The sequence below is a fragment of the Dipodomys merriami genome, unplaced genomic scaffold (genome assembly GCF_024711535.1).
Source record: "Dipodomys merriami isolate MVZ:Mamm:240054 unplaced genomic scaffold, mDipMer1.0.p SCAF_120, whole genome shotgun sequence".
Lineage (NCBI taxonomy): Eukaryota > Metazoa > Chordata > Mammalia > Rodentia > Heteromyidae > Dipodomys > Dipodomys merriami.
Window position 1 is genome coordinate 2,202,496 of NW_027202494.1, and position 27,260 is coordinate 2,229,755.

General features: G+C 47.8%; 1 protein-coding gene across 2 annotated transcripts in view; it reads right to left on the bottom strand.

The window, feature by feature from the left end:
• Positions 1–27,260, bottom strand: part of LOC138823539 (cadherin-13) — a 711,572-nt gene that overhangs the window by 346,044 nt on the left and 338,268 nt on the right. For both annotated transcript variants that reach the window (XM_070016920.1, XM_070016918.1), the window contains exon 4: positions 7,464–7,580. In XM_070016920.1, coding sequence (XP_069873021.1) covers positions 7,464–7,580 — 117 coding nt within the window. The remainder of the gene's footprint in view (positions 1–7,463; positions 7,581–27,260) is intronic.

Sequence of the window (27,260 nt, forward strand, 5' to 3'; positions counted from 1 at the left end):
CTCAGGCAATGCCCGTGTTCGGGCTGGAATTTCATTTGCCCCTGGAATTTGTTTTGCCATTCACTGAAAAGAGTTGGGCATGGGAGCGGTCTCCCCTGTGCACCCCCTGGTGATGGTGGCGGGGAGACACACCTCTCCTCTTCGCTCACCCCTGGTGTCTATGTCCCCTCCTCTAGTAAAGCCTTTTCTTTAACCCGTGCCATGCTGGTTTGAAATGCCAGGGAGGCAGGCAAGCATTATAGACCCTGTGCATTATACTTCTGAGCTCCAGTGTCTTCCACTGAATGATGGGGACATGCATTGGCTTGTGTGGGAACTGTGAGGGTCTGCTTTGGTCCATGTGAGCATGCTGAGCACACAGCTCAGAACATTCACTTGAACTTCAGCGTCTCCATCACTGTTTAGAGAGACTTGGCCCTGCATCTCCCTTTGCCCCTCTTTAACTGGGTTGGCTTGTCAAAGTGACTCAGTCTCTGGATCTGAGCTTCCTCATCTGGAAATGGGTATAACACAGCCCACTTTCTAGAGAACCACACAGAGCAACAGCCAAGTTCAGCCCAAGCCCTACCTTCATTAGGTTTGAGAGACTGTAGTCAATTTTGAAAAATTGCTCAACAGCCTTGAATCCATGCTGCTAACTTAAGCTGCTATGCCAGCTCCTGTAATGCTCAAATAATTAAATATAAATTGAGGCTGAGGCCAAATGTGCATAACAATAATGCCTGGGAAACTTTCAAATTGAGAAGGGAAAGGGTGATATGCTCAGGGTGAAAACCACGGCTTCCTCCGTGGGCTCAGACGCCTTTCTTTGCTGGATGTACATCACGGAGGGCACTTTTGCACGTATAAGTATTGGCAGAAAACCAAAACAACTCAATTATATTCTATCATTAATTAAACTTTGCAGAAGGAGGGTAACACTTGCTAATGGTGAAGACAGCTTTTATTAGACAGCAAAAATAGATGAGAATCGACTCTGTTGAGTTGTGAAAGTTTGGAATGTTTCATTTAATTGGAATTAAAATATCATCCCAAGTATGATTAAATATAGAAACACAGGAATGGTGAGCCTGGTCTTTCCCTTGGTGAATCTGATTCTCTCGATGTCTCTGTCTCTGTCTGTCTGTCTGTCTCTCTCTCACACACATACTCAGTCCATCATCACCAAATCTATCACAATCTGCGAGGATGCCCATATGATCCGACATAATGGTTGACTGCCAAGCAATTTAACTGGTGGCCTCGCTGCCACTGTAGAAAATTACAATTTGTTGGAAATATCCAGACTGATCATATAACGGTCTGTTAATTCCATTCTAACAACAAACCAGACTATGATCACTTAAATTAATCAGGAACCAATGAATGCTTACCCAAGCAGCCATAAATATGGCCAGAATTCAAGGCAAAGGATAGTCACAGTATTTACTGTGTGACAGACACCATGGGTGGTAGTATCAAACCGCTGTATTTGATAAGTTCCAGGTCAGAGGGAGGTGAGAAAAGTACAGAAGGAACTATAGAGCTGCTCAAAATGTGAGCAATCGAGGAATAAATAACGTATAAAAGAGATTCAACAAAAATTCATGGAGGGGATTTTATCAGAACTAGGCTCCTTCCTGTAGTCCAAGCTAACCAGGAAACTGAGGTTAGAAGGACCCTTCCTTTCCCAGTCTCTCCTGTAGTTCAGGGTGACAGGCATGTGTCACTGTGCCTAACCATAGGTTAAAAAGTTCTCAGGAACTTCTCTGCCTGGATTGGCTTTGAAGTGCAATCCTCTTTTTTTTTTCATTAAAAAGATATGCCCGACATTTAAATTAAAGCTGAATACATATGTCCACGTTCATGAATATGCATGTCCTTTAGGCCTATCTTTCACGGGTGAGTGAAAACACACCCTGCTTGGCTTTTGGAACACGAGTTATCTCACTTCACAAGGTGATCTGCAGTCCCAACCACTTTCCTGTAAATGACAGGAGTTCACTATCAGAACTGAGGAACAGTCTACTGTGTGTATGTGTCGTATTTTCTTTATTCCTCTGTTGGCGGGCTCCTGGCTGGTCTCACAGGTCGGCTATTGGTGGTAGAATGTCTCAATGAGAGCTGCTGCTCTGGGGGGTGGGAGGGCATGGAGAAAGAGAAAGCTGGAGAGGATGGCTCTGATTGAGATGTCAAATATTCCCCTGGGGGCCATGAATACACACTAAAGCATAAAAAGAATGTCAGGAAAGTCAAACAGGCTCTGTTTTGGAAGTGGGTAGGGGTGGGAACGGAGAGCGTGAATGAGGACGGATGCCGGCCAGCGACTTTGTTTGAATATATGAAAGCAGAAGATGGAGCCTGTTGAAATTCGTTTAGGATTGCGAACTGATGAAATCTATTGAAATGGAGGGAGCGATGGTAGAGGGGATGGCGTTGATGGAGTACGTGCGTCACAATGACACCACCACCCGTACACTAATGCATGCTGATAAAAAGAAACTCTGAAACAAAACCAACAACAGCCCAATTACAGTGAAAAAGGCAGATTTGCCTGCTTGGTTGCCCCCCAGTGATCGACTGAACCATGCCTTGGTTTTCAAGTTCAAATGAAAGTAAATGTACAGTTTGGGTGGTTTTCTAGGTGCTCTGGGCACATGTGGTTAGTGGGTACAGAACTCCCTGGAATTGTTTCAGTGTTCCATTGAGCACGGTGGATTGTGAGCACGGCAGCTCTGAGGAGCAAGGATGAAGAGGGTGTGCCCAGGCAGAGGGAAGAATTCAAAGACATGGAAATAAGAAAGGCGTATGTATAACCTGCATGTAGAAACAAACTCTGATGTTCATTTCAAGGAGAATTTTTGAACATTGAGCCTCAGGGCATCTTCTATCCCCTGTATTCTAATTTCTGTCCTATTCTCTAGCTGAGGGTGGTAAATTTTACTCATTGAATGGAACAACTAGTTGCCTAAAAAGGAGGGAATTAAATAGATGTAAATCTTGGAGAAGCATGCACGTGGGTTTGAAAGGAGGGCACGGGGCAACGTGTTTCAAGGGGGCAAAAGGCTGATTGCGATTATGTAGATCAGGCGGCGGGAAGGATCCAGCCAGGCCTTGGGCACGTTCGCAGGAGGGTGGGAGGGAAGTGCTGGGGACTGAGAATCAGATCTTTGTCTAGCTCCCAAGGAGTCAGCTGGACATCTGTGAGTGAGTTCTCCACGGGGAGCAAATGACTATTCGATGGAACCAAATAAATTCAACTCCTAGGCCAGCAGACTCCCTGGTACCTATGAGCCTAGGTGAGGGCATAAATGAGGGAGGTCCCTGGATGTGGGGCTATCTCTGATAAACCATATGCCCAGACCTCGGCGGCGGCATATTTTGGAACTGCTGTAATTGTCCCCAGTCTGACTCACATGCATGACACAATCAAAGCCCAGTCGGTCCTGGCTGAGTGATTTTCACGATTTGGTCTAATGATCTATGTTGATTCCCTTTAGGAGCAGCACATGGTCCAATTACATATTTCTTCCATCCCGAGTTAAAGATGTCCTTGCAAATGCCCATTCTGCCAATTTATGGGGGCATAAAAACAGGATTTTCAGTAAAATGTGCTCTCATTGGTTTTGATGAAAAGGGTTTGTGATGAAAGCAGAATCTCTAATAAGCATTTCATAAATGACTTGTCTTTCAAACTCAATATAAAACAGAATAAAATACATCTCCCAAAGACCTCTGCGCTGCTTCCCCGACTTCAATCCCCCCACTTCTCAGTCAATCGGGCCCAAGAACTCACAAATCTCTAAAGATGCTGTGAAATATTTATCAGCAGAAGTTGGAACAACTGAGTAATTATTTATGGCCCAAATCCTGAAATCATTGCACTTTGAGCAGGGGATGGGGAGTGGACAAGGTGGGAACAGCACCTTTACGCGGGACTCCAGGCTTCCTTTCTGTCTAGAATTCATGACAATCTATTCCACCCTTTCTTAGGAGGGGAGACGTTTCCTAGACTAGAGCCACAAACATGCGTGCAAACTCATTTTCCTGTGGTTGGCTGTCCTTGGGGTCATACCACAAGTTTGTGGGCTCACGCTGCCCGCATGCTCCCCATCGGCTGCCTAAACAAGCATGCAAGTAAAATAGAACATCAGGGTTCTAACGCAATTCTCTCTCGGGATAGGAAGGTGCCCCATATTCTAGTTATCTGGCTATTTACTGCCTAATTAATTATTGGGTAGGCATATGAATTATGCATCAGCCACAACTTTATCTAATCCCGGAGCTGGCTTCTTGGTTTTCCTATGGACAGCAGATTCTGCTTACAAGGCCTTGGCAGGGGAGGGGGGGGTGGTTCTTCTCTCAGTGCCTTCCCTGCTTTCTGTGTTTATATCCTCCAGTAGATGGAACACCTTTCTCTAAAAGGCATTCCGACTGTGATACAGTATGACAGAAAGAAAGAAAACCAAGAGCAAACACTTATTCTCCCGTCACCCTTGTGACATGTAAGACAAAATGTGTGTGTGTGTGTGTGTGTGTGTGTGTGTGTGTGTGTGTGTGTATGTGTGCCAGCATGCTAACTCTTGTGACATGTACGGCAATCTTCGATTCAGTTGAGGTGAATTTTTCTCTGACCATTTATTAGAAAATTTCCAGATGCATAGGAACATTGCAAGAATTTTGCAGGAAAGACCCATGGATAGGACTAACCGGTAGAAGCTGCCATTCACGTGTTAATAAATGTTCTTTATCCTAGATCACATCCCTATCATCTAGCTATGGACTGAACCCTCCACAGCCCCTGCATGTGCTGGTTGGACATCTGCACTCTGGAGCCTCGGGGAGGGGCGCCCGGCTCCTCCCCAACGTTTGTCATCAGCATGATGCACATGGGCACTGTGTCCCTTTGGGTCTCATAGGCTTCCAGTGCTGTGGGGCTGTAGTCCTGAGAATTCATAGGAAGAAATGGAAAGTGCTTAGCACAGTGCTGGACAAATGGTGCGTCGAGCCTGGTCTGTTCCCCTCGTCTGTAATCCTGTCAAGGACTCTGTCCGCGGCTCTGGCCTCTGACTGCCCCAGTTCCTCTCTCAGCGGCTGGCCTCAAGTGCTCTATCTACGCTGTGGACGAGAACCGGGTTGACTAGCAGAGACCCGCCCCTCCTGTGAAGCAGTGGGCATGTCCTCGTGGGGAGAGACAGGTAGAGTGGCCTTCCAAGTCCCAGGACGAAAGAAAACGAGTTCAGGAAATGAGATGGGAGCAGAGGATGACAGAGACAAAGAAGACGCGGATCACCACACAAAAGGGTTTCTGTGAAGCCTGGTGGTGGGGGCAGAACCTGACGGAGCCTCACCTGTGCTGGCCCTCACCTGTGCACGGCATGCCACAGACTCATACTGCCGCCGGCATCGCCCCGTCTCGTGTGTGCACACGCTGCCCTAGGCCTCCCTGCCACCAGAGGGCATAGCTTCCGCCTCCAGAAACCAAAACGCCCGTCTTTTGTTTATAAGGTAGCCTGACTCAGGTAGGTCATCACAGGAATGGAAAACTGACCAATGCTGGGTTCAAAGTCTATTTTGAGGACGCATTGACTCCTGGGCCTGGCAAGACAAACCCTTGTCTCTAGGGACAAACAGCCCAAAGGCGTGGTGTGGCCAGGACTGGCTGTCACAGGGGCTGAGCTTGCCAGGCCGGCCTCCACCCCTTTGGAGCAGCTTTGTTTTTCTCTGTTACGGTTGGACTCCCAGGAAGATTTTGTTTGCCTACCTAAGAGATCTTTGACACAGTGGTAGCTTAAAATAATAAGTATAGAGATTAGCAGGATACTAGTTTATCATTGCTTCTAATTTCCAGTAGAAATAGATCTCCCATAGGCCAAGTCACTCTTCATGTCATTGAGGCCACCACAAAACCTGCTCTTCGTACAGAATCTCTTTGCTCCCACTCTGTTCCTATGTCTCTGTGAGGCAGTCAGAGGCTCTCCTAGGGGCCCTGCGCCTAGACCTTCTTGCTGCAAACACAATCAAATCCCAACTCCTCACCTACCTTGTAGGTGGGCCACGTCCAGACAGCCTCTTCCTACACTCTCCCTGCCTCCTTCCTGCAGCCCTCAGTGGTGCTTCACAGATGCACCTCATCCTTCCGCATCCCCGCCAGCCTTCGCACCCACATCTCCCCCAGGTGTCCCTTCGACTACCCCAGACTCCAGACCGCCATCTTCTTCACCCTGGCCCCCAGTTCTGCCATTTGCTCCTTCCCTCGCATCGCTGTCTTTCTGTTTTCCCCTGTCATTTGCCACACTCTGTAATTTCCTTGTTTATTTACTTATGGAAATAATCTGTCTCCTCATTAGAACACATTAGAGAAAATACAACTCCTCATCGGGTTCTATTGTCTACTTGTTACAGCTATTATTTACCAGTCTGAGGGTTATAACACGCATAGAATGCATGTTCCATGTTTGCTTAATGAATGAATGAATAGAACGATAGTAGCCGGCATCAAGATCACTCACTCAACTAACGGCCAATGTTCAAGTGTTAGGTTCAATGAAAAATAACAAACCAGTTGAAACTTGAGTCTCCATATTGCCCTTCTCTAGGGACAGAATGTGTGAACAAGTGTTACAGAACGCTTCCAGGCAGCCATTGTTTTGGACTAAGCATTTGCTCCACAGACCACACCAGACTAAACCGGCGTGGGGTCGCATGACCAAGGGCCATGAGATCAAAGCGATTTAAAATGGGTCAGTTTTCCCAAAACACAGGACAATCTGAGGGGGGCTAATTTGCCTGAGCCAACAAGTCAAGGACATACATCCCCTCTGGCTAACTCCAGAAGGTAAGCCACTGTGGGATGACCAATCAGCGGGTTACTCCTTAGTCAGCATCTTCTGTGAAAGACGTCAACCCCATCCGCTCAGCTCAGCGGATCATCCTTCCATTCATAGACGGATACCACCTGACTCACGACTCTCTAGTCACAGCCAATTAGATCATTAAGAACAGTGTGTTGATTTCTTGTATTTACATCAACATCACAGTGTCAAGACAGTGGCCGGCACCCATCACTTCCTGCAAAAGTTACTGTTCTGATCGGGTAATTTGGCTTAGTGCGCATAATCAAGCTTGGGTTTCAGACGGTCAGAGCTCACGAGCTGCACACATTTGAGCAAGAGGAAATAATAAAGATAACCATCAATGTGCTACAGCTACCGCCCCAAGCATCCATTCTTTACGGATGACCCCCGAAACACAACTCCAGCCGCCTTTTCTACCATGTACACCCCCAAACAGTACTATGCAAGGCTGGTGCTTTTGTTCTCTTTTTCCTATTTCTGTGTTTCGTGAGGCTTTGAAGTCTTCCTCCTCTCCAGATCATGGTGCCCTCTTAGCAGACAAGCCTTCCAAACCAGCTCGCCCGCCAGCTCGCCCTGCGCAGGCTTGTCCCTTCATGAAACCGTGCTTTTGTCATTTGTCCCGCTTACCTTGCCAACATCTCTGGGGAAGGGTTGTCTCTGATTCTCCGGAATTAAAATGGGAGATACCACGATGGACCTCTTCTGTCTCGGGACAGGAGAAGTTCTTGCAAATTTAAATATATCCTAAAAGAGAAAACAAAGCCAGCTGGTTAGGATCTTCCCACAGAAAGGGTGTGGCCAGCTCCCTTGGTGTAAAAGAAAACAGCTGTTTGGACACTGTCAAGTTTATTCCATCTGCCCTCATTAGCTTTACCACCTGCACCGTTAGCATCCTACTAAATCTGACATCGTGATTCACGATGACTGCCATCAAGCTATTTAATTCCAACTTCTGAGTCAAGTCTATACACAGTGTCACTCTGGATTTATACATCCTTAAATGCACTGTGCTACCATTGTTAATCTGCCAAGTAAGCACCTGGTTAGAACCCAGAGAACTTGTGAACAGGATAATGCCCCCTATATGCATGGCTAATGTCAAGGTCCTTAAGACTTACAAATGGGCAGGGATGACAACGCAGTCACATAGCTCTGAGTTCTGCCAGGCATCCATGGAGAGCGGGAGTCTGTGCCTCCCAATGGAAATGCACTGTTAAGGGTGGGCCATGGATGCATGTCCCAGCCAGCAGCTCCCAATTTCAACCCCTATCTATAACTCACCTGAACTAAGTAACTGTGTGCAACAGAGGAACTGTGCTATTCTGGTTTCATATAAAGTGCTCCTTTCATATTACATAGACAGAAGGAAATAAAATATAACCATACTGGAGACTAAATCATACTATTAAAATTCATGCTAGAAACTGTTGCCTGGGGATGATAATTCCTGTTGTTGTTGTTGTTGTTTTATAACGAGAGGTGATAAAGGGGCTGGTGGTAGGGAGTCACTAAAGGGGAATTAGCCCCAGGTTGAGGTGAGATTTATTCCTTGATCCAATTAGGATACTGAAAAAGAATTACAAATCACTTTCAATATGTAAATCAATACCACACACTGATTAATACCATCTACACTGATCTATACCATCTGCAGTGAATATCTCAAACTTTTGACAAGAACTATCAAAATCATGTGGTAAACAATAACTTCATGCCATCTCCTGGCACCATAAAACCAGAGAAGGAGGGAGGGAGAGAGACAGAGGGGGAGGAGGAGGAGAGAGAGAGGAAAGAAAGAAGGGAGGGAGGGAAGGAGGGAAAAAGAGAGAGAAAATACAGGATAGCTTTTAAAGGAAGACATACATAACGGAAAGCCAAACGGTAAACAAGGCCAGTCAAAGCTCTGAGCCCTTTTATAAATAGCTATTCTCTTGATTTTTCTAGGCATCTAAATGGATAACCCCCTTGTGGAAATCAATTGGCCCTGTTGATTTATCAAGAGTCTCACAAATGCGCACACCCCATCACTCCATGATTTCACTCTAGGAACACATCTGAATCCTACACACGTAAGAGTCAAACCGTAAGCAGGAAGATGCGTACAGAGACACGCTGCTTCTAGGGCAGCCGTGACAGAGGTGTAATGTGTTCAGAACGTTCAATAGGAAGGATGAGGTCAAATATGGGCTCTTGCGATGGGGGAGAGAGGATTCTGAGGCCATTACCAAACAGCAGTTGGGAAGAACATGTTCCAAGCTCTGTACTTGCCAGCCATGCTTCCACAGGTAGGCATCACAGCCAGGTTTTGAGCCCATGTTGGCCGGGGTGGTGTGATCTTACAGGTGTCCATTACTATGATATTTGTAACTAACTCCCAAAACAACCATTGTCCTCCTTAAACGGTGAAGACATTTCAGACAGCTGGGATCAGAGGTGCTCTGATTGAGTCACTGAGCTAGCAGAGAGGAACACACAGGATAAAGGACTAGAAAATATAGAAATAGCCTATTGGACTCATTCTATTTTACATGCACTATATTGAATACAGAAGAATATAAAGCTTTTAATTAGAGATACTCAGGAAAAGATCTCTAGAAAGACAATAGACTAAATATGAAAGCGAAGACAGAAAACTGAAATCTATACAAGATAGTGAAAGAAAGAGCAAGGAGGAAGAAAAAAAAATACCCAAAGAAACTAAGCAAAAATACAACCAACCAAAACAAAGCCGGGCAAAACACTCCCCATAAAAACAAAACCCAGCACAGCAAGAGGCTAGAACAGAAAACAAGAAAATAAGAGTGGGTTCTATTTGTACAAAACTGATATATAACCTCTATGAAGATGCGGTGCATTTATTAGGACAGGAAAAGAACGGAAAATACGTGCACAAATCTCATTTACAGTTTAAAAAAAAATAACAAGCGAGCACGTCTGACGTGTGAGGTCCTGGGAGCGAGCTCTGGGGAGATCTAAGGTCTCTGCAAATGGGAGGAGTTGGGGATCTGGTTCTGGGGTGCAGCCACCGAAGGCCTCTGTTCACTATGACCGTCCGAGTGTGAGGTGTTCAGGGTGATGAACAGGCTTCCTGTTGTTTGTGACAAAAGGGCTTGTTTATGTGTCCCCGTGAGTACCAGCGTGGGCATGTCCCCGAGTCCCACGCTGTCCTGGTGCCCTCTGGGCTCACCAGTACCGAAGCCCGCAGTGCCAGTCCCCCCTGCCCCGCCAGCCCTCACGTGTGCTGTGACAAGCCCAGGAGTGCCAACCTGGATCCAAGGCATCTAGGGAAGCAGCAGGGGACTGGGAGCCCCGGAAGCAGCGTCTGCAAGTTGGTGCGGTAGAGACATTCATGGTGGTGCTGTCCTGTGTCCGTGACTCTGTGCCCACCACGGTAGCAGCCTTCTTCCTCATACTTGTGGCTTTCTGCCTCACACTGATCAGGAGGGACCTCGGCCAGGACCTGTCCATGACCTTGGCTACGTAGGTCTGTGTTTCTGTCTTTGAGACGTATGCCTAGACCTACCTATGGGCTCGTGTTTGTTGGCAAAGATCTACACCCCAGTGTGTGGCATTTCCACCTGGGATCAGTTCTGCACTAATGCATCTGAAGCCAGGTGGCTGTGGGACTGGGTCAGGAGGGGGCCATCCTGTCTGATCTGACTGAGAACCATTTCCCAAAGGCAGGTGTAGACAATGAAGCTTCACTGGCTCACTGGCGTGCTGAAGACCTCGGCTATACTCAGCTCCACTCCCACTGGTGCCTAGAGCAGGGGGAGGTCTACTCACAGCAGAAACCTAGAGGGGAGGGGCTGACTCATCACAGACACCTGGAGCAGAGAGGCTGACTCATCACCGACACCTGGAGGAGGAGGGCTGACTCATTTCCAGGAGAAGGGATGAATCTCCACTGGTCGTGGTTCAAACAGTAGAACACCAGTCTTGAGTGAAAAAGCATAATAGCACATCAAAAGGCTCTGTGTTCACGCTCTAGAGCTGCCTGGGATCCATCCCATTCTGCCCTCCCGAGGTTTCGGGAGAGACGCTAAGGCATTCCTGTCTATCCGGAGGGAGGTGGGAGCCTGGGATGGGGGGGGGCGCGTGGGACACTCTGCTCAGCCCCGCTGCTGTGCTTCTAGGCTGGCGGATGCAGGGCCCAGCCTGTGCCTGCTGCTTCCGTGAGCAGGTCGGGCTGCTTTGAGCTCGACGTGAAGTCACTTTGGTGAGTCTGAAGCTCAGGTTCCAGCCGTAAGAGTCTCAAAGACATAACCGGCTACCTTGACCCTAAGACCTACCGGGGCACAGGTGTGTCATGGGAAACACTTATTTACCCTGTTGTCGGGCACAGTGCTGGGTGTATCATGACATCCTGCTGCATCCGTTCAACAACACTTAAGAACGGCTGCTTTCCTGAGGCTCCAGGAGAGAAGAGAGCGTCGGGCTCGGCCGGTGCCCAGGGCTCAGCCTGGCCAGTGTTAGTGCATCAGAAGGAGCATGATTCGAACAGCTTGGGAGAAAGACAGTAAAGTAGTTCTCCGTGCTGCAGGAGGTGTGGGGGTGGAGGCGGGGGGGGGGGGAGGGGGTGGCTTCACTCTCTAGAAATTTCTTCAAATGGATGGAATCTGCAGTGTGTTCCATTCTGGCGGCTGAGTTTGTTTGTTGTGCTCAGAAGTCACTAGGAGGAGGGCTCTGGGCCACGGTGTTTACATTTTGCCTGCCATCAAACATATGGTTTAGCCAGCTTTGCCGGGCCTGAGATGAGATGTAAAGTTTGCTCCATTTCCTCCTGGGGCTGAAGTTTGCCGACTCAAGGAAGGAGCCATCCACAAAGAAACCAGACTTTCCGCGGCAAACGTAAGAGGTTGGAGAGCCTGGATGCTCGATTCTTTTCCGACTACCTAGTTTCCCAATATTCTGGAGACCACATGCCTTCTTCCTCCCTGATATTCTGCACCCCAGGACCACACAAGGCCTCTGCCCGGTCTTAAGCAGAATCCTGGGGTCTGCCCTCGTCTTTGAGCTGCTTCCCTGGGGGCTGGGGAGCCGGCCCTGGAGAACACATCGTCTTGTAGAGCTTGTTTTCTGCTACTTTTGACTCCTACTCCAGCCCCACGTTTGGGAAGTTGATCTTAAAAATAAGACGCAAGTACAATAGCGCCGTATAATGACCCCACACGTTCTCTGATCTTTGCTGAGACGTCGGCTTTGCCACGTTTCAATTGCTGGTTAAGAAATAAGCCCAAGGCACGCGCTTTGAAAGAAAATTTGCCAAATGACATGTCCAAGACACAATTGCCTCTGAAATATTTCACAAAAGCTACGCGGGAGCAATAACAACACAAGTCAGAGCTCCCGAGTCTCGCTGGAGGTGCACAATGTTTTAGACATGTTCGGATCCTTGAGTCAGAAGTCCCGCGCGCCGGAGATGTAATGACACAACCTCCCTCCACCCAGTCTAGCAGGGATAAAACACTCATGTTAAACAACGACTTGGAACACCTGGCGGCAGCCTGCACGGCCTCACAGCTGGGCTGGTCCTCCTGAGGGACCCGCGTCCTCCCGCCCCACAGCTGGATTGAAGTGAGTCTGTCGGCAGAGGTGAGAGTGGACCCCAGGACCCAGGCTTCCCTCCTCTTCCTGAGCTCATCCGTGTGCAGCCAGCCTTGGGAGGAAACTCCCCCCCCCACACGTGGAAGAGCAATTCTTCATGACTCAGTGGATATGTGGGAGGCGATGGCTCTGGGCTTTCCCCTGTGGGAGTTCCACAGTGAATGATGCATGTGAACCACAGCACCTCAAACATGCCCTCAGCTGAGCCCCAAATCCTCTCCTTCCCACCTGTTCCCACCAAAGCCGTAACGTTCCCCACCTCCCTTTTGTTTGGCTGTTTGCAGGTTAGACATATCGAAGGACTGGTTCCTTGGGTTCCACCATCCTGCTTCCCCAAGGCACTGCCAAGCTCCTCAGATTCTACCTCAAATCCGCGCCTGCTAACTTCACGTCACGTTTACCTGGGGACCCCCGGGACCGCGGCTCTCCTCCACACCTACGCCCACGGGACAGCAGAAGCGCAACAAGCCGGGCCCCAACACCTGAGCTCCCCACAGGCCAACCCCGAGGTAAGATTTGAGAGCAAGCAGTTCTGTGGTGAACCTCGGAAACTTCCAGCGGGGAGGGGAAGCAAGGCCGCGGTGAAGGGAGCATTCAGGAGCTTATGTGCGTTACGGCCTCGGCATCACATGGCCGCAAGCCGTCATACCGCACAGGATGCCGAGGGGAGCGAGGTGGGGCAGTTATTGAAGGTTCACCGGGGGTGTCAGGAGAGACGGGACCACAGGTCAGGACTTGGCTCCAGGCTTCCCACTGTGAGTGGGGTGCAAAGTCTGCTGTTCTATTTAAGGGTCTTATCTTCCTGGCCTTTGATGTACACAGGAAAGAACAGTACCATATTCATACCTCATAACCAGGGAAAGGAAGAAGAAGAGATAATGACACAGAAAACGCGAGAGGGGCAGGGTGACTGCGAGAGCCAGTCAGGTAAGGGTGGGTCAACTCCTCCCACAATTCCACCCACAAAAGCAGATGCCTCCCAATCAACACGCACTGGGAGTCGGAGACACCTGCTACCTGAGCTAGGCCGAGCTTCCGTATTTTCATGATGAAAGGTTCTGAGATGCAAACTATCCTGCGTTGTCTTGGGGTGGAAGAGAATTTGTCCCCTGCCGGAGAGAAGGCCGGATGCATTGTTTTTCACATGCAAGTGGCCCTGTCTCCAGAGCCGCCTTCTATATTCACTGTTTCAGTAGACAGATATTTATTGGGCACATACTCTTGTGCCATTTCTAGGAGCTAGGAAGTCTTCTTTAGAGGATTCCCTCACAGGGGCCCGTTGACCTGGGTTCTGTGAGCTTCTAGGGAAGTGTTAGCTACCTGCAAGGCCACTTGTCTGCTGCGGGACTGGAAGCCCAGTCCCAGGGGGAGACAGAGAAGGAAAATTAAACCTGATGAGAGAATCTTCTCACTGCGGTTTCACTTCTCCATGTTTCGATTCCCACCTCCACAATCCACCTGTCCATCTGCATTGGTTTATTGTGCATATGTATACATGCACCTGCATAGGCTCCTGTATGTGTAGCTGTGTGTACATGCATGCGCACATATGAGCAGATGCAGGTGTGATATGTGTGTCCAGAGAGCTCAGTCTGAGGAGGGCTGGACCAGTGGGTTCCCACTGCCATGTCAGACTGCACTCAGATGCTATAACTTCATCTTACCTGACTCTGAATAGAACAGGTTCAGTATAGAGGCTTTAATACTTCCTATAATACTTCATACAGTGCATTTAGAAAACATATTGGCATACAGAGAAAAAAGGCACGCTCATTCTTAATCCTGTATGAGACAGCACCGAGATGCACTCCTCTGGGTTTGCACGCATTCTGCTCAGGCGGAAAGTGTCTGAACACCGGGATTCTGCATGTCGGACCTCATGATGCAGCCCAGCCTTCCTTCCGCTCAGGCTGCAAATGCTGCACTCACTGCCTAGATCGCTGTGTGCTGCCTGCGGGTGCCTCGACTTGCGCTCCACCGTTCCTCTGATTATGCTCCTATGTTTAGGTGTTTCTGGTTATTTGTTAGGATAAATGTCATACAAACGGAATGGCACCGTAGATAGAGTTTTATTTGCTTGCTTGCTTTTCTCTGGAGAGGATTCCTTACAATGGCTTAGCAAAGGTGTAATTACCAGGTGGAAGGATATGAAGATTCTCCAGGCCCTGAGACGCTACCAAGTCACCAGCGGCATGAGATGCAATCCTGCACACGCAGGGCATCCTGGGTGGTGGGTCAGCATGTCTGGCTGACCGCAGTGGCCGGCCTGCCAGCCAGCCACATTGGTGCTGGCTGAGGTGACACACTCCATCGTGGTTTATACTTCCATTTGTGTGTTGTTCTAACTAAAATGCCCTTTCCCTGCCCATTCCTCTCTTCACCCTGCCTTCTCTATCACCTGGACAATGTATGCACGTACACACACACACACACACACACACACACACACACACACACACACACACACACACACACACACACACACACACACACACACACACACACACACACACACACACACACACACACACACACACACACCAGGTACTTTATATTATACTTTACGTGTCATTTTCTAGCTCAGCTTAGGTGGTGGCTTCAAGATCATTTCTATTAGCTTCTAGATTCATCTGCTAGGTTCCATTCAAATATGGGGGTCAGGCTTCATTTTTTTAACTTTAATAAAGAGCAGCTATGTAATAAATGCTAATATAGCACGACAAGCTGACATCATGTCTTTGTCTTACAGAGGGGCCTTCTCGTGGACTCTGGTGCCCTTCTTCGGAGTGATCGCAGGAAAGTGTTTTCATGAACCTGCACCTGATGGGTTTCAGCACTAGAGTGGAAGGAGAACAGAGCGGACGCCGGCCCTCCTCTTCCCTGCAGCTGGGCCACCTTATCCGCGAGCAGGGGACAGCGGCGGCCATGGATGAGGACATGGCCACCCTTCAGTAAGGCAGCACATCACGTGTGCCAGCTCAGGGAGAAAGTCGGACACCAGCGGGTGTCTGCACCTGCTTATTCCAGGAAGGACTTGGAGAAAGACAGCGTGTGCAGTCTGTCAGGTGTAAGACTAGGTGCTTCTTTACTCAGTACCCTGAGGAGAATTCAGCTCCTAAGCAGACCCCTAGGATTCCAAAGCAAGCTTCCCCAGCAACCTGGGTAAGCACCCTCCCCCCAGCAGGGCACGGCCCTTTCTCAGTAACAGGGAGGAAACTGGGTGCCCTGCTCTGTCTCAGGGGCTGGTGCCAGATTCATCCTCTGTATTCAGTCTATTTTCAAGGTCCTTGCTCTTCCCAGTTTTTTTTTTTTTTTGTCAGTCATGGGGGGGCTTGAACTCAGGGCCTAGGTGCTATCCCTGAGTTCTTGAGGCCAGCAATCTACCACTTGGAGCCACAGCTCCATTTCTGGTTTTTGAAGGGTTAATTGGAGGTAAGAGTCTAAAGGGAGCTTTTGGCTTCAAGCCCTGATCCTCGGATCTCAGCCTCCTGAGTAGCTAGGATGACAGGTGTGAGCCACGGTGCCCGACTTGCTCTTCCCATATTTTTAAATTTGTTTTTGTCTGTGTTCCTTGTTTTTGGTGAGGAGTTTTTTCTTGATGTTATGGCTGTACAATTAGAGAGCCATTCTTCACGTCAGCTGCTAATGACAAGCGCCCCAGACACTTGTCTAACTAATTTGGAAATGTGCTCTGTGACTGAAACTCAAAACTGTTTTGTTGAGGGACGTGTTCTCAATGTTTACCCTGAACAATTCCTTTCTTCCCTGGCAACGTTCTTCCTTCTCACGGACACTCCCTGCAAAGCCCCGCTACCATTTCTCTCCATCTTAATTAAGACAGCAGGGTTGTGGTAACCTGTTTCAGTGATAATCTCTCTTTCACAGGCTCTTTTCAGTGAAGCCCGAATCAGCAAAGTGTCTTTCATCAGCTGTTCCATTTCCCTCTCTTCCCTTTGTTCTGTGTTTGCTGCGCAGATTACAGAGCCTCACGTTTTAATTCAGCCCCAACCTCTCTTCCACGCTATGCAGTTTACATTAATAAGTTCTCCTTCACAATCACGAATGCAGTGTCGCCTGTCTCCTCACGCCATTGATTACTGCGTCCTTTGAAGGTTCAAAGGTGTGTCAGATCTACCATGAAAAAGGGGAGGAAAAAAAAAAGAGAAGAAAAAAAAATCACATTTGATAGGCCCACTGTCTGAGGATTCCCTGGGCCTGGTGGTTTTGAAGTTATGAGAGTAAAACAACTGCAGCAAGAAGAGCGGCGTGTGATAAATATTCCATTGCAGGCAGTGCTGCTTCTTCCTGGAGAGGCGGCAGAAAGGCTCAGCCTCCTCTCTTCCAGACCAGGCCAGGCCAGGCGCGGCCATCCAGCAACCATTTGATAACGGAGCTCAGCAAATCCACACGGGGACCAAGAGAGCTCTAGGTGGCATGCTGGTGGTTCTGGGAACTTGACCCACGGGAAGGGAATGGTTCTACTTCATTTTGTTTTCTGATTCTTCTTCATGTTGAAGTCCCCAAGTGTTTTACCAGTGATTTCTGAAGTCTGAGTGAGGACATCTTCTGAGCCCTTCCTGGGACTGAGGGCCAGGTCTCACGAATGCCTTGAGGCTCCGATGGTCCTGTGCCGCGCAGTGTCCTTACAGCCCTGCTCCCCAGATGAGGAAAGTGAGGCCCGGAAAGGCTCAGTTCTCTGCGGAGGGACACACTTCTGGTGCAGAGAGGCACCTGGACTTGAACCCACGCCCTTCGAGTGGATAACGTTACCCCCTCCCCCTCTCGCCTCCTGCGTCGGCTATCTTTCCACATAAAAAACAAAACAAACAAACGTTCATTTCTGGAGGGAACTTCAGTCAAACTGGAAGTATTTTCCCATTAAACAGTCAGGCATCACATTTATCCTTGATGTGGCTAAGGAGTTTTTATCATCAAAACATCATGAGAATTAACCTGTCTTGTCTTGTTCAATTGCTATGACCCTGGTCCAAGCCAACGTCATTTTTGCCTGGGGTCACAGCACAGTCCCGTTAGTGGGGGCCTGGCTTTTTGCCTGGGGTCACAGCACAGTCCCGTTAGTGGGGGCCTGGCTTTTTGCCTGGGGTCACAGCACAGTCCCGTTAGTGGGGGCCTGGCTTTTTGCCTGGGGTCACAGCACAGTCCCGTTAGTGGGGGCCTGGCTTGTGTGCGTAGGCCCTCAGGTCCTCCCTCCTCCTCTCAGCAGTGACAGGGGTCCTGGCTGACACCGTTGCTGTTCTCCGTGGCTGCCAGTGGGGCCTCCTAGCACTCAGAGTAAAACCAGTGTCCTTGCGTGTGAGCCGCACCCTTCTCCCATGACCCCCATCCCCCCGACTCTGTCTCAGTGGATCTGTCCTGGGGTACATCAGATCCATTCTCACTTCGGAGCCTTGGCAGCTGCTGGTCTTCTTGCCTGGAACATCTGTTCCTAGATACTCAACCAGTTTCCTACTTCTTATGTCTACTGTTACAATTATAATGGACAGCGCCCACGAACAACACAACTGGATGATGATCATGAGGTTCGAATCTCCCAAACAGCTCTCTCTCTCTCTCATTGGGGTAGAAGTAAGGTGGGAGCAAGGCTTCTTTCCCCTGGGAACAATGGAGCCTTCCCTGCTTCTAGAGGTCAGCAGGGTTGTAATAACCTATTTCCGCCATCTTCCAAGGCAGCAGGGAGCCATCTTCCGGTCTCGCAGGCTCTGGCTTCTCGCTTGTTCTCTCGTAAAGAAAGATTCTGGTGCTCACACTCAGCCCCTGGCATGACCAGGGTGCTCTCCTAATTTCAAAGTCCTTAACTTAATCACTTTTTTTTAATCACTTTTTTTTTTTGCCTTGAAAAAAAAAGTTGGCTTTTCTTCCCCCAAGGAGTATGCTGAGGGCATTTGGGGGCCTCTTTCTATTTATTCAGATTGCTGCTAAGGAAGTATTATACCTATGCGGTCTACCACTGGACTTGCATTTCTATTCATAAAACTTGATACCCTTGTGGAGGAGATGGGGAAAAACAAGTCGTTTAAGGATACAGGTGGACCCGTTACAACAATGAGAAGTACAAGTTGTCATGTTGAAAAAGAACTTTACAACTTTGTTGCGGGGGGGGGGGGATTGGGTGGGGGGCGGGGGGAGGCTGAGAAGGGATGTGAAGGGGAAACAAAGGAGGAGGCTGCAATGATTGAAAAGAAATGTACTCATTATCTTGCCCATGTAATTGTAACCCCTCTGTATAGTATGTTCACAAAAAAAAAAATTAAAAACTTGATACCCACTTCTAGGCTGTATGTTTCTGTTCTATGCCCCTAGCAATCTAACATGCCATATATATACATACATATAATAAGATATTCCATATTATATATGCATGATTATAGCAATAGTGATATAGTAATAATTATATATATATATATATATATAATTATTGCTTGGCTCTTCTAGAATGTGTACTCCACTAATGGAGGGATTTGCCTCTGCTTTCCATAGCAGGAGCCCCTGTACCCAGTTCAGTGCTTGGCATACAGGTAGGTGTTTAAGAAACACTGTTTTGTAGAATAACTTGAGTTCTGCCCTTCACCAAGAGCTGAAAGAGAAAGGATCTTAATCATATTAAGGCATGCCAGATGAGAAAGAACTTGACCCACCATGATTCACTTAGTAGCTATGATGTGACTTCTTCCATGAGTTAAATAGCATCATGTGAAATACAAAATTGTGCCTGAGGAGAGATCAGGCCACCATGTTTTGTGATATGGGGTGTGCTGCCGGAAGTCCTTGGAGGAGATGGGTGAGGGGTGAAGCTCACCATTTATCACATGTCTGCAGAAGCTGAGCCCGCAGTGGGATGGTTGCATACCCCCCTCTGTCCTGACTCTAAGTTCTTAGTCCAGTGGGGCGATAGTGCTTGTCAGACACACCCAGTCTGAGTCATGGAGGAGTGAGGGCTGGAGGAGCTGGGCGAATTCATACACAGCAGGGAGTGAGGAGAACCATAGCACCGGGGTTCCAAGCTAAGCACTGCGCTCCGCTCAGGCTCTGCCTGCTGTAGGGGGATGTTTGCGTGGAGAATCGTGATTTCTACCCTGTTTGGGATGGTTGCTGGGTGGCATTTTAAGAAATCGCTGCCCTTCTGTGAGCATGGACCTCCTCTCTTCTGCAGTGAGCGGTCCCTTCCTGTCCTCACAGCGAAGTCTTGCCTGACTTCAATACCCAAAATTGGATGTTGCCCCAATGGCCCTCTTGTTTTTATATCAATATTGCCCATGAACATCTACATGCTGCGTCGTTTACTTTCATTATTTTATCCCTGTCGACCACCCCAGACCCAACCAAGACATAAGAGCCATAAGGCAGGTATCTGGTTTTTATCTTCCTCGTTTAGCATCCTAACCCCAATAAACCAGCGCAGACCTTGGCCCCTGGTTTGAGCTCAGACAACACACGAGTTGAATGAATGATGAATTGATCTGGTTGAGACGGCGGAATGCACCTATGTGAGCCGTAAACTCCATCGAGATGCTAAATTGTGTTTACTGGTGATTAGCCGAAACAGAAATTGTGGCTGAGGGATGTGGCTGGCGGCTGAATACTAACTCGGTTTTGCAGGACTGTGGAGAGGGACTGCTGGACAGGGGGGAGCTCCAGGTAGAGGAAATCCATCCAGATCACAGAGCCACCATGCTGCAGATCCATGCATCCACTCCACCACCCACACGCCCCCTACACGGCAGATGCAACCCCAGGCTTATCCTAACAGAACCACCTCAGTCAGGGCTCAGAACCGCAGTCCAGTGGTGGCCACGGAGGAGAGGAAGAAGCTGAGTCAGGTGACTGAAGATATTTTCAGAGTGGTTTTAAAGCTAAAAGAAAGCAAGGTCTGGAAGATCGGCTGTGTGGGTTGTTATCCCGAGGATTAGATTACGTCTAAGCATAACACTTATTAAAGAATCTGCCATTAGCAGGGTGATGGCTAGGGCAGAGAGATTAAGCATGGTATTTCATGTTCCTGTCTTTCTTCCTCTGGTCCCGCTGAGACACAGATCCGTGCTGGGTAGTGATAACATGAAGACAAGGAGAGGCCGCCTCCCCCGTGCTAACATCATTTTCATTTGGCAAAACAGTTTTAGCCTTTGAGAGCACAAGGGAGGGGGCGCAGACACGGAGGGACAAAGGGTGAACAGATGCAGCAGCCGGCATGTTGAAACAACTTGTGGGTGGGGACAGGAGGGGATAGCTGAAGGAACGCAGGGAGGCTGACATGGCACCAAAAGGAATGCCCTCATGACCTGACTTATGTCACTCTGCATCACCTTTATCTAACAGGACAAAACCAGCGTTACCAAGGTAAGGTGACTTTTCCAAAGCACACAGAGGGAGAAATAGTGGCGAGAGATAACTACCATTGATCTGAATCTGTATCAATACTTCTCCAGAAGCACACTCAATCTTGACACGATCAAAGGACAGGATGAAGATTCTCTTTTTTAAAAACAATTTCAAAAGTGGTCAGAGGATTATTTTATGAGACTTGAAAAATGCTCTGCCATGCCTCTAACTTTCAAGAGCACAGGGAATGTTTCCCTTAAACAAAAATCCTGGTGTCAAAAAATCATCATTTTCAAGTATGAGCTGAATAAAAGGCTTGAATCCGTTCTTGTGGTTGATAAGAAGTAAAAGCACGAAGGCGACATAGCACAAACCCGGTCTCATTTGCATAGGGGTCCTCATTGGTCCTCTCCCAGCACACAACTGTGGTCAACGCGAAGGAATTAAGCCCAAATCGCCTCCCTCCGCATTGACACATGTCTGTAAAGCATGCGCTCTCATAGCACGAATTTAAATTAGGCTTCAGCCGAGACTCTCCGTCCTGAAAATTGAAATCATGAGTCGTAGAGGCAATAAAATACTCATGAAATGTGGTCATAGCCCAGGGATAATTTTTCTGTAATTGCACTTTCATTTCTGTGATCAGTCCTTTAGCTCTGATACCCAGAGAATGCTTTTCCATCTCCTCTCGCAGGAGCTGCTGGATAACTTCTCTAGGGATGGGGAAATTGCCAAAGCCGGCACTGACCTACCTCATCCCCAACCAAGCCTCCTGCCAGGGATGATGTCGGATGTATTCAAATTTGGTTTCTGGGTACTCCCCGGGAGATGTGTGGACCCATGTGACAGCTCAAGATGGCTCCTGGATTCCTGAGAACGGACGGCTGACACAGCAGGCTCAGTGCGCTCCCGTAGGCTGCCCTGGTCCCTCCAGGAGCTATATGCTTACCTGTGCCCATTTCCACTGACATTCACACACAGAGTCCCCGATGTGTGAAGTTCAATGCGAAGTGACTGTCTACTTCTCCACTGCGTCATACCCTCTCTTGTTGTTCCTTAAACATGTGTTCAACTTTCACAGGATAGCTCAAATGCCCTGGCTTCTGGTGAACTCCAATAGATCCCGGGAGGTGTGGTCCTTGTGTCCTTTCTCTGTACATCTGCGGGGACCCTCCCTCGGGGTGGTGTATGTTGCCACTGCAAACCCCCAGGGCCTGTGAGAGGAGCTTGCCAACCAGAGTTGTAGGCATAACATACTGCTCCACAGAAGCTCAAGCCACCCTGCTCCCCGATTCATGCTTCAGTTAGCCGGGTTGTACCTGTCATTTCCACAAACAAGTTAATAATCCTGGGTGGCATCTATCATAGGCTAAGGATTCTGGCTAAGTGTTGTATTGTCCAAGCAAAATATATAGCTTGAGGAAGTCAATCTTCTGGGGGAGAAGAGCAATGAGATTTCCAGCATGATAAAATGCTACAGTTGTAATTTTAACATTGTAACGGATCCCCTATGGCAGGATGTATCCGTGTTACCAGCATGGCTGGGGGTGGCATGTCTACCTCAGGGGGGGGGGTCACACTTCCCCATGGACATCACCACCAGTACAAGCCGGTAACATCTGTCTGCCTTTTATAGTCAGTTTTACTGGTGCTTTAATTTTTTTTTGTCTGTATCTGGTGTGGATCATTCCTATACAACCACTGTGTTGATGGTTTACTGGACATGGTTATTGGGATGAGAGTTGAAGGCAGGACTGGGGGATTGGGCAAATGAGATGACATATACTGTCTCTTCCAAACTCTGCAGTGTCATGCTGGTACCTTGAAAAATGCCGCAGTGTGATTATCTGTACCCCAGTAATTGGCCGATTGTGTGTGAGCCATAGTTTTACCCTCATTTCTTACTAGACAGCTGGTGGTTAAATATTTATTAGCATATTATCAGGAGCTTCTCAAGCTGACAGTGAAGTTCATTTTGGGAGAAAGAGGGGGACTTCTCCAAACAAGGAAAGGAAGCCTGCACTTCAGATTACAGACACTGCCCTGATGATTGATGGAGTCTACAAAAGGAACTCAAGATTATGGGAGAGTACACAGAGGACCTTAACTATTTAATTAGTTTTCAATAACTTATAGAATTAACTATGTTGGGAATTTAATTGTCCTAAATAGTGTTTGTGCACAGACGACCATTTGGAACCAGCAGTCATTAAGAAAATGATTTTTGAATGCCTAGCGTTCGGTAAGTCAGAAGGAAAGCACCAGCTTTAGCTCTAAACGTATCTTATGGCGATAGAAGCTACCAGTGAAATGATTTATGATTTCAATGAGTGAAGCTGGTACCCTCATCCCGTGGAAGGAGGAGGGTTGCTATTGTATAATGTGACCACAGTGAGCGCCCCCCTCCCCACCCCGCACCCCACCGAGGCCTGCCACGTCCATTCCTGCAACTCCAACCACCTTCGCAGCTAAGACCCAACTTGCTCTTTGCTGAAAAACAAAATCCACCTTGGCCAACAGGACCTCCTTTCTGGTACAGCCTGATTCCAATGACCTGTGTCTTCATTGACACAATTCAGAACGGGGAAAGGTTATCCCAGGGCTCTGCTATAACTCAAAACCTCTCCCCAAACCCAACCGTGCACCTTCCATACACGAGAATGGCAGGGGTTATTCCTGAGAACGTTTCCTAAGGTTTTATACAAGCCAGTGACCACCACCTGTGAGACAATGTCCTGGCAATCCCACGACAGAGATGGAGAAGGCCAAGCCGCCTCCAGAAGCAATCAGATGTCCGCGGTGGCAGAGCCCCGAGGTACCAGCCTCCTCCCAAAGCCCTTCTCCGTTTCCCAGCTTCCTTTGTAGTTTGGTTGGAGCCATGTGACTGGAATTTTGCAATCACTTGCAGGAGTAATGAAGATTAATTCCTGCTCGTGTATCCTGAGTCTTGAAATGTCTGGGCCTTAAAAACAGACCAATTGTTTGGCTCAAAGGCTGTCTGTTCTTAAAAGTCCAGCTCAAAGGATTTGCCATTCTTCTTTCTAGGAGCAGTGGTTGTCTTGCTTTATCGTTTTCAGTCTTCTTTTCTTTAGCATTTTTCATTCTGCTCCCATTTCTCATCATATATTCCTGCAAGGGCTCTGCACATTTCTTTCACTTGAGACTTTTTGGTGGCCATTCCTTTCCCTGTGGTGTATCATCTTCTTGATTTGAAGTTCCCTCAAACGGTCTTGAGAAGAAGGCACGAGTTACCCACTTGGAGCATTCACGGACAAGGAATTGCATAAGGGGGCTGTGTGCTTCCTGCTGATTTCTGCTTGGCTAGAAAGAAATCAGCACCGCGACATAGCTATGGAGTTTCCTCGGGACAGAGCTGAGTGTGCCCAGCTGGGGAAATCTACCTCACAGCTCTCCCAGGGTCGTCATGAATACCAGAGAAAACAGAGACTTGCCAGAAACGGAGCAGGAGATGTGCACCTCACAGGTGCAGGCCAGGTGTGAGGGTTGACTGAGTCCAAAAGCTTCTAATAAGACTGAGTGGACACCACTAAGAGAAAGAGCAGCACTGGGGGCATGGCTCAAGCTGTAGACCCTTGGCCTCACCACCACAAGGCCCCGAGTTGTAAACTCAGGCACCGTCCCCAAAATGTGCCCAAATAATCTACAAAGGAAGGTGTTTCGTGATCATCCTCATCATCTTCACATCCCCAGTATCAGTTCCTTCCCCACCAACTCAAGAGATTTTGGTTTGTTGTTTCTAGCTGCTGTATAAAGTTTGACAAATGTACTATCACCATTATTTTCAGAGGGGGAATAGTTCAGAAACACTTTTGGATATTTGCTCACATATTTACTGAGCAAGATGGCATTTTAGAAAGATGTACTTGCTAGACACGCAGTCCTGTGAGTGAGTCAGAGGTGATTTTCCTGATCTTTGGGGCAACAATTGATATGTTTGAAGAAGGTTCAATGTATTTGGATTTCAATAACTTCAAGTATACAAGGAAAACATGATTGTACAGCCACTCAGAGGGTCAGAAGTTTTAGTTTTAAAATGACAGAGAAAGAAAACAGTAGTAATAAAAGAAGAAAGGGGGAGCTGGGCACTGGTGGCTCACACCTGTAATCCTAGCTACTTAGGAGGCTGAGATCTGAGGATCACAGTTCAAAGCCAGCCCGGGCAAGAAAAGTCCATGAAACTCTTACCTCCAATAAACCACCAGAAAACCGGAAGTGGCGCTATAGCTCAAGTTGTAGGGCGCTAGCCTTGAGTTGAAGAGCTGAGGGACAGTGCTCAGGCCCAGAGTTCAAGCCCCACAACCAAAAAAAAAAAAAAAAAGAGGAAAGGGGGAAAATGGAATAACAAAAGAAAATGGATGACGCTTGTTTAATACTTAAAAAATGATTTCAACTATTTTATTATATCAGCTTAGTGCTCAAAAGAAACCAGGGCTGAAAAGTTAATGAACTCTAGTTAGAACTTTCCAGATGAAGCTGAGAATGGCCTTAACCCTGGCCTCATCCTCATCATCTGAGACCCGGCTTTGAGAAAACGTCTGGATCATTACAAGGGACCCAAATGATCTGTGCTAACAATAACCATCAGTCAAATGCTAAGCAGGCAAAGGTTGAGCAAATCCATCCTGTGGGAATGGCTGGCTTTAACACAAGCCATGCTGAACTCTAATTGGAGACCCAGGTGCTAGTCCCTCCATTGAATAATTGTGTCATTTTAGGCAACTCTTTGAGGTGTTTGAGTCTAACATTTGCCACTGCGATGTGGGAATAATAGTGCCCATTTTGACAGCCCACAATGGTGACCGGTTACAACAGGGTTGGAGGCCTGACTGCAATCAATGTGGGGCTTGCTTGGCCCTGTGTGTGGCTCAAAGTTCAATTCCAAGTACCACACAAAGCCAACAAGAGGAGAGAAAGAAAAATGGACCCCGAAACAGAAGATGCCAAGTGGTCTATGGGCTACTTTCTAAATTTAACAGATCTTCTACTTGTAGGATGAAGTCAAGTGTGTCAGAACCTAGACGTTCTGTCCCACCAGAGATTCATAATGCTAGCATTCCCTGGTGACCGCAGAAAAATTGAAATTTTCTTTGGACCTCTGGGAATTGTTTGTAAATATTTTCAGAAGCATAGATATGACAGACTCATCAATTCGCTGAAAGAGTAAGAAGCACTGTTTTCAATTTTTTTTGGGGGGGGGCAAAGACCTTTTGTATTTTGATATCACAATCCTTAACTTGTTTGTAAAATACAAAAAAATAACTGTTTATTAAACACCAGCAGGTGCCAGGAACAACAGATGCTAGAATACAGGGGTGAAAAACACAAATCAAGTCTTTTTTGAGAAGCTAACATTACTTTAACACTACATTGTAAGGTAACAATAGCTAAGTTGTTTATTTGGAGAATTCTGTGCATTGAAGGTAATGTGTTACCAGGCTCCTATGCCTTAGTGGATGAGCTAACCAAGGTTACCTGGTTTGTTGGCCAACATTGTTTTCAGTTCAAGAGCTCCCAGGAAGGAATGCCTTTGGGAGGGACTAGAATTTATATCCACAGAATGTGTGTAAAGAGTCGCCCTTAGAGATATTCAAAGAGAATATCAGCACCATACTGACATGGTGATTGGATTTCTCAACATGCTTCTTGTATTGCTGAGTGAGAATTTAACCTAAGGACATATTCAAAAGTTTGAAGAGGTTATCAAGTGCTCATGGAGCACTTTTCCCCCTAAGAGCAGAGAAAGATGGAAAAAGAGTGACCGGGGAGAGGGATGAAGAGGCCAAGGAGGGGGAGGAGTAAAGGGGATAGCAGGGTGGGAAGGAGGGGAAGGAGAGGAAGGAGTAGAAGAAAGAAGAAAGAAAGAGAAAGAGAAAGAGAGGGAGGCAGAAAGAAAAGAAAAAGGAAAGAAGGAAGGAAGGAAGGAAGGAAAGGAGGGAGGGAAGGAGGGAGTAGGGAGGGAGGGAGGGAAAAAGGGGGAGAGGAAGGAGCTCAGTATGGGAGCATATGGCATATGCCTATAATCTCAGCTACTAGGGAGGCATAGAGCAGGGGCTCAGCTCAGATAGTATGCTTGTTTATCAAGAATGAAGCTCTGAGTTTACCTCCTAGAATTGCCCCCCCCCCCCAAAAAAAAAGAGGGAGTGAGATCAGAGCCAGGGGCTCACATCTATAATCCTAGTTACTCCGGAGGCTGAGATCTGAGGATAATGGTTCAAAGCCAGCCCAGGCAGGGAAGTCTGTAAGACTTTTCTCAACTAAACCACCCAAAAAGCTAGAAGTAGAGATGTGGCTCAAGTTGTAGAGCACTAGCCTTGAGCAAATAAAGCTAAGAAAGAACACAAGACCAAGAGTTCGAGTCCTAGTACACACACACACACACACACACACACACACACACACACACACACACACACACACACACACACACATCCACTGACATGAAACAAAGGATGTATGTCT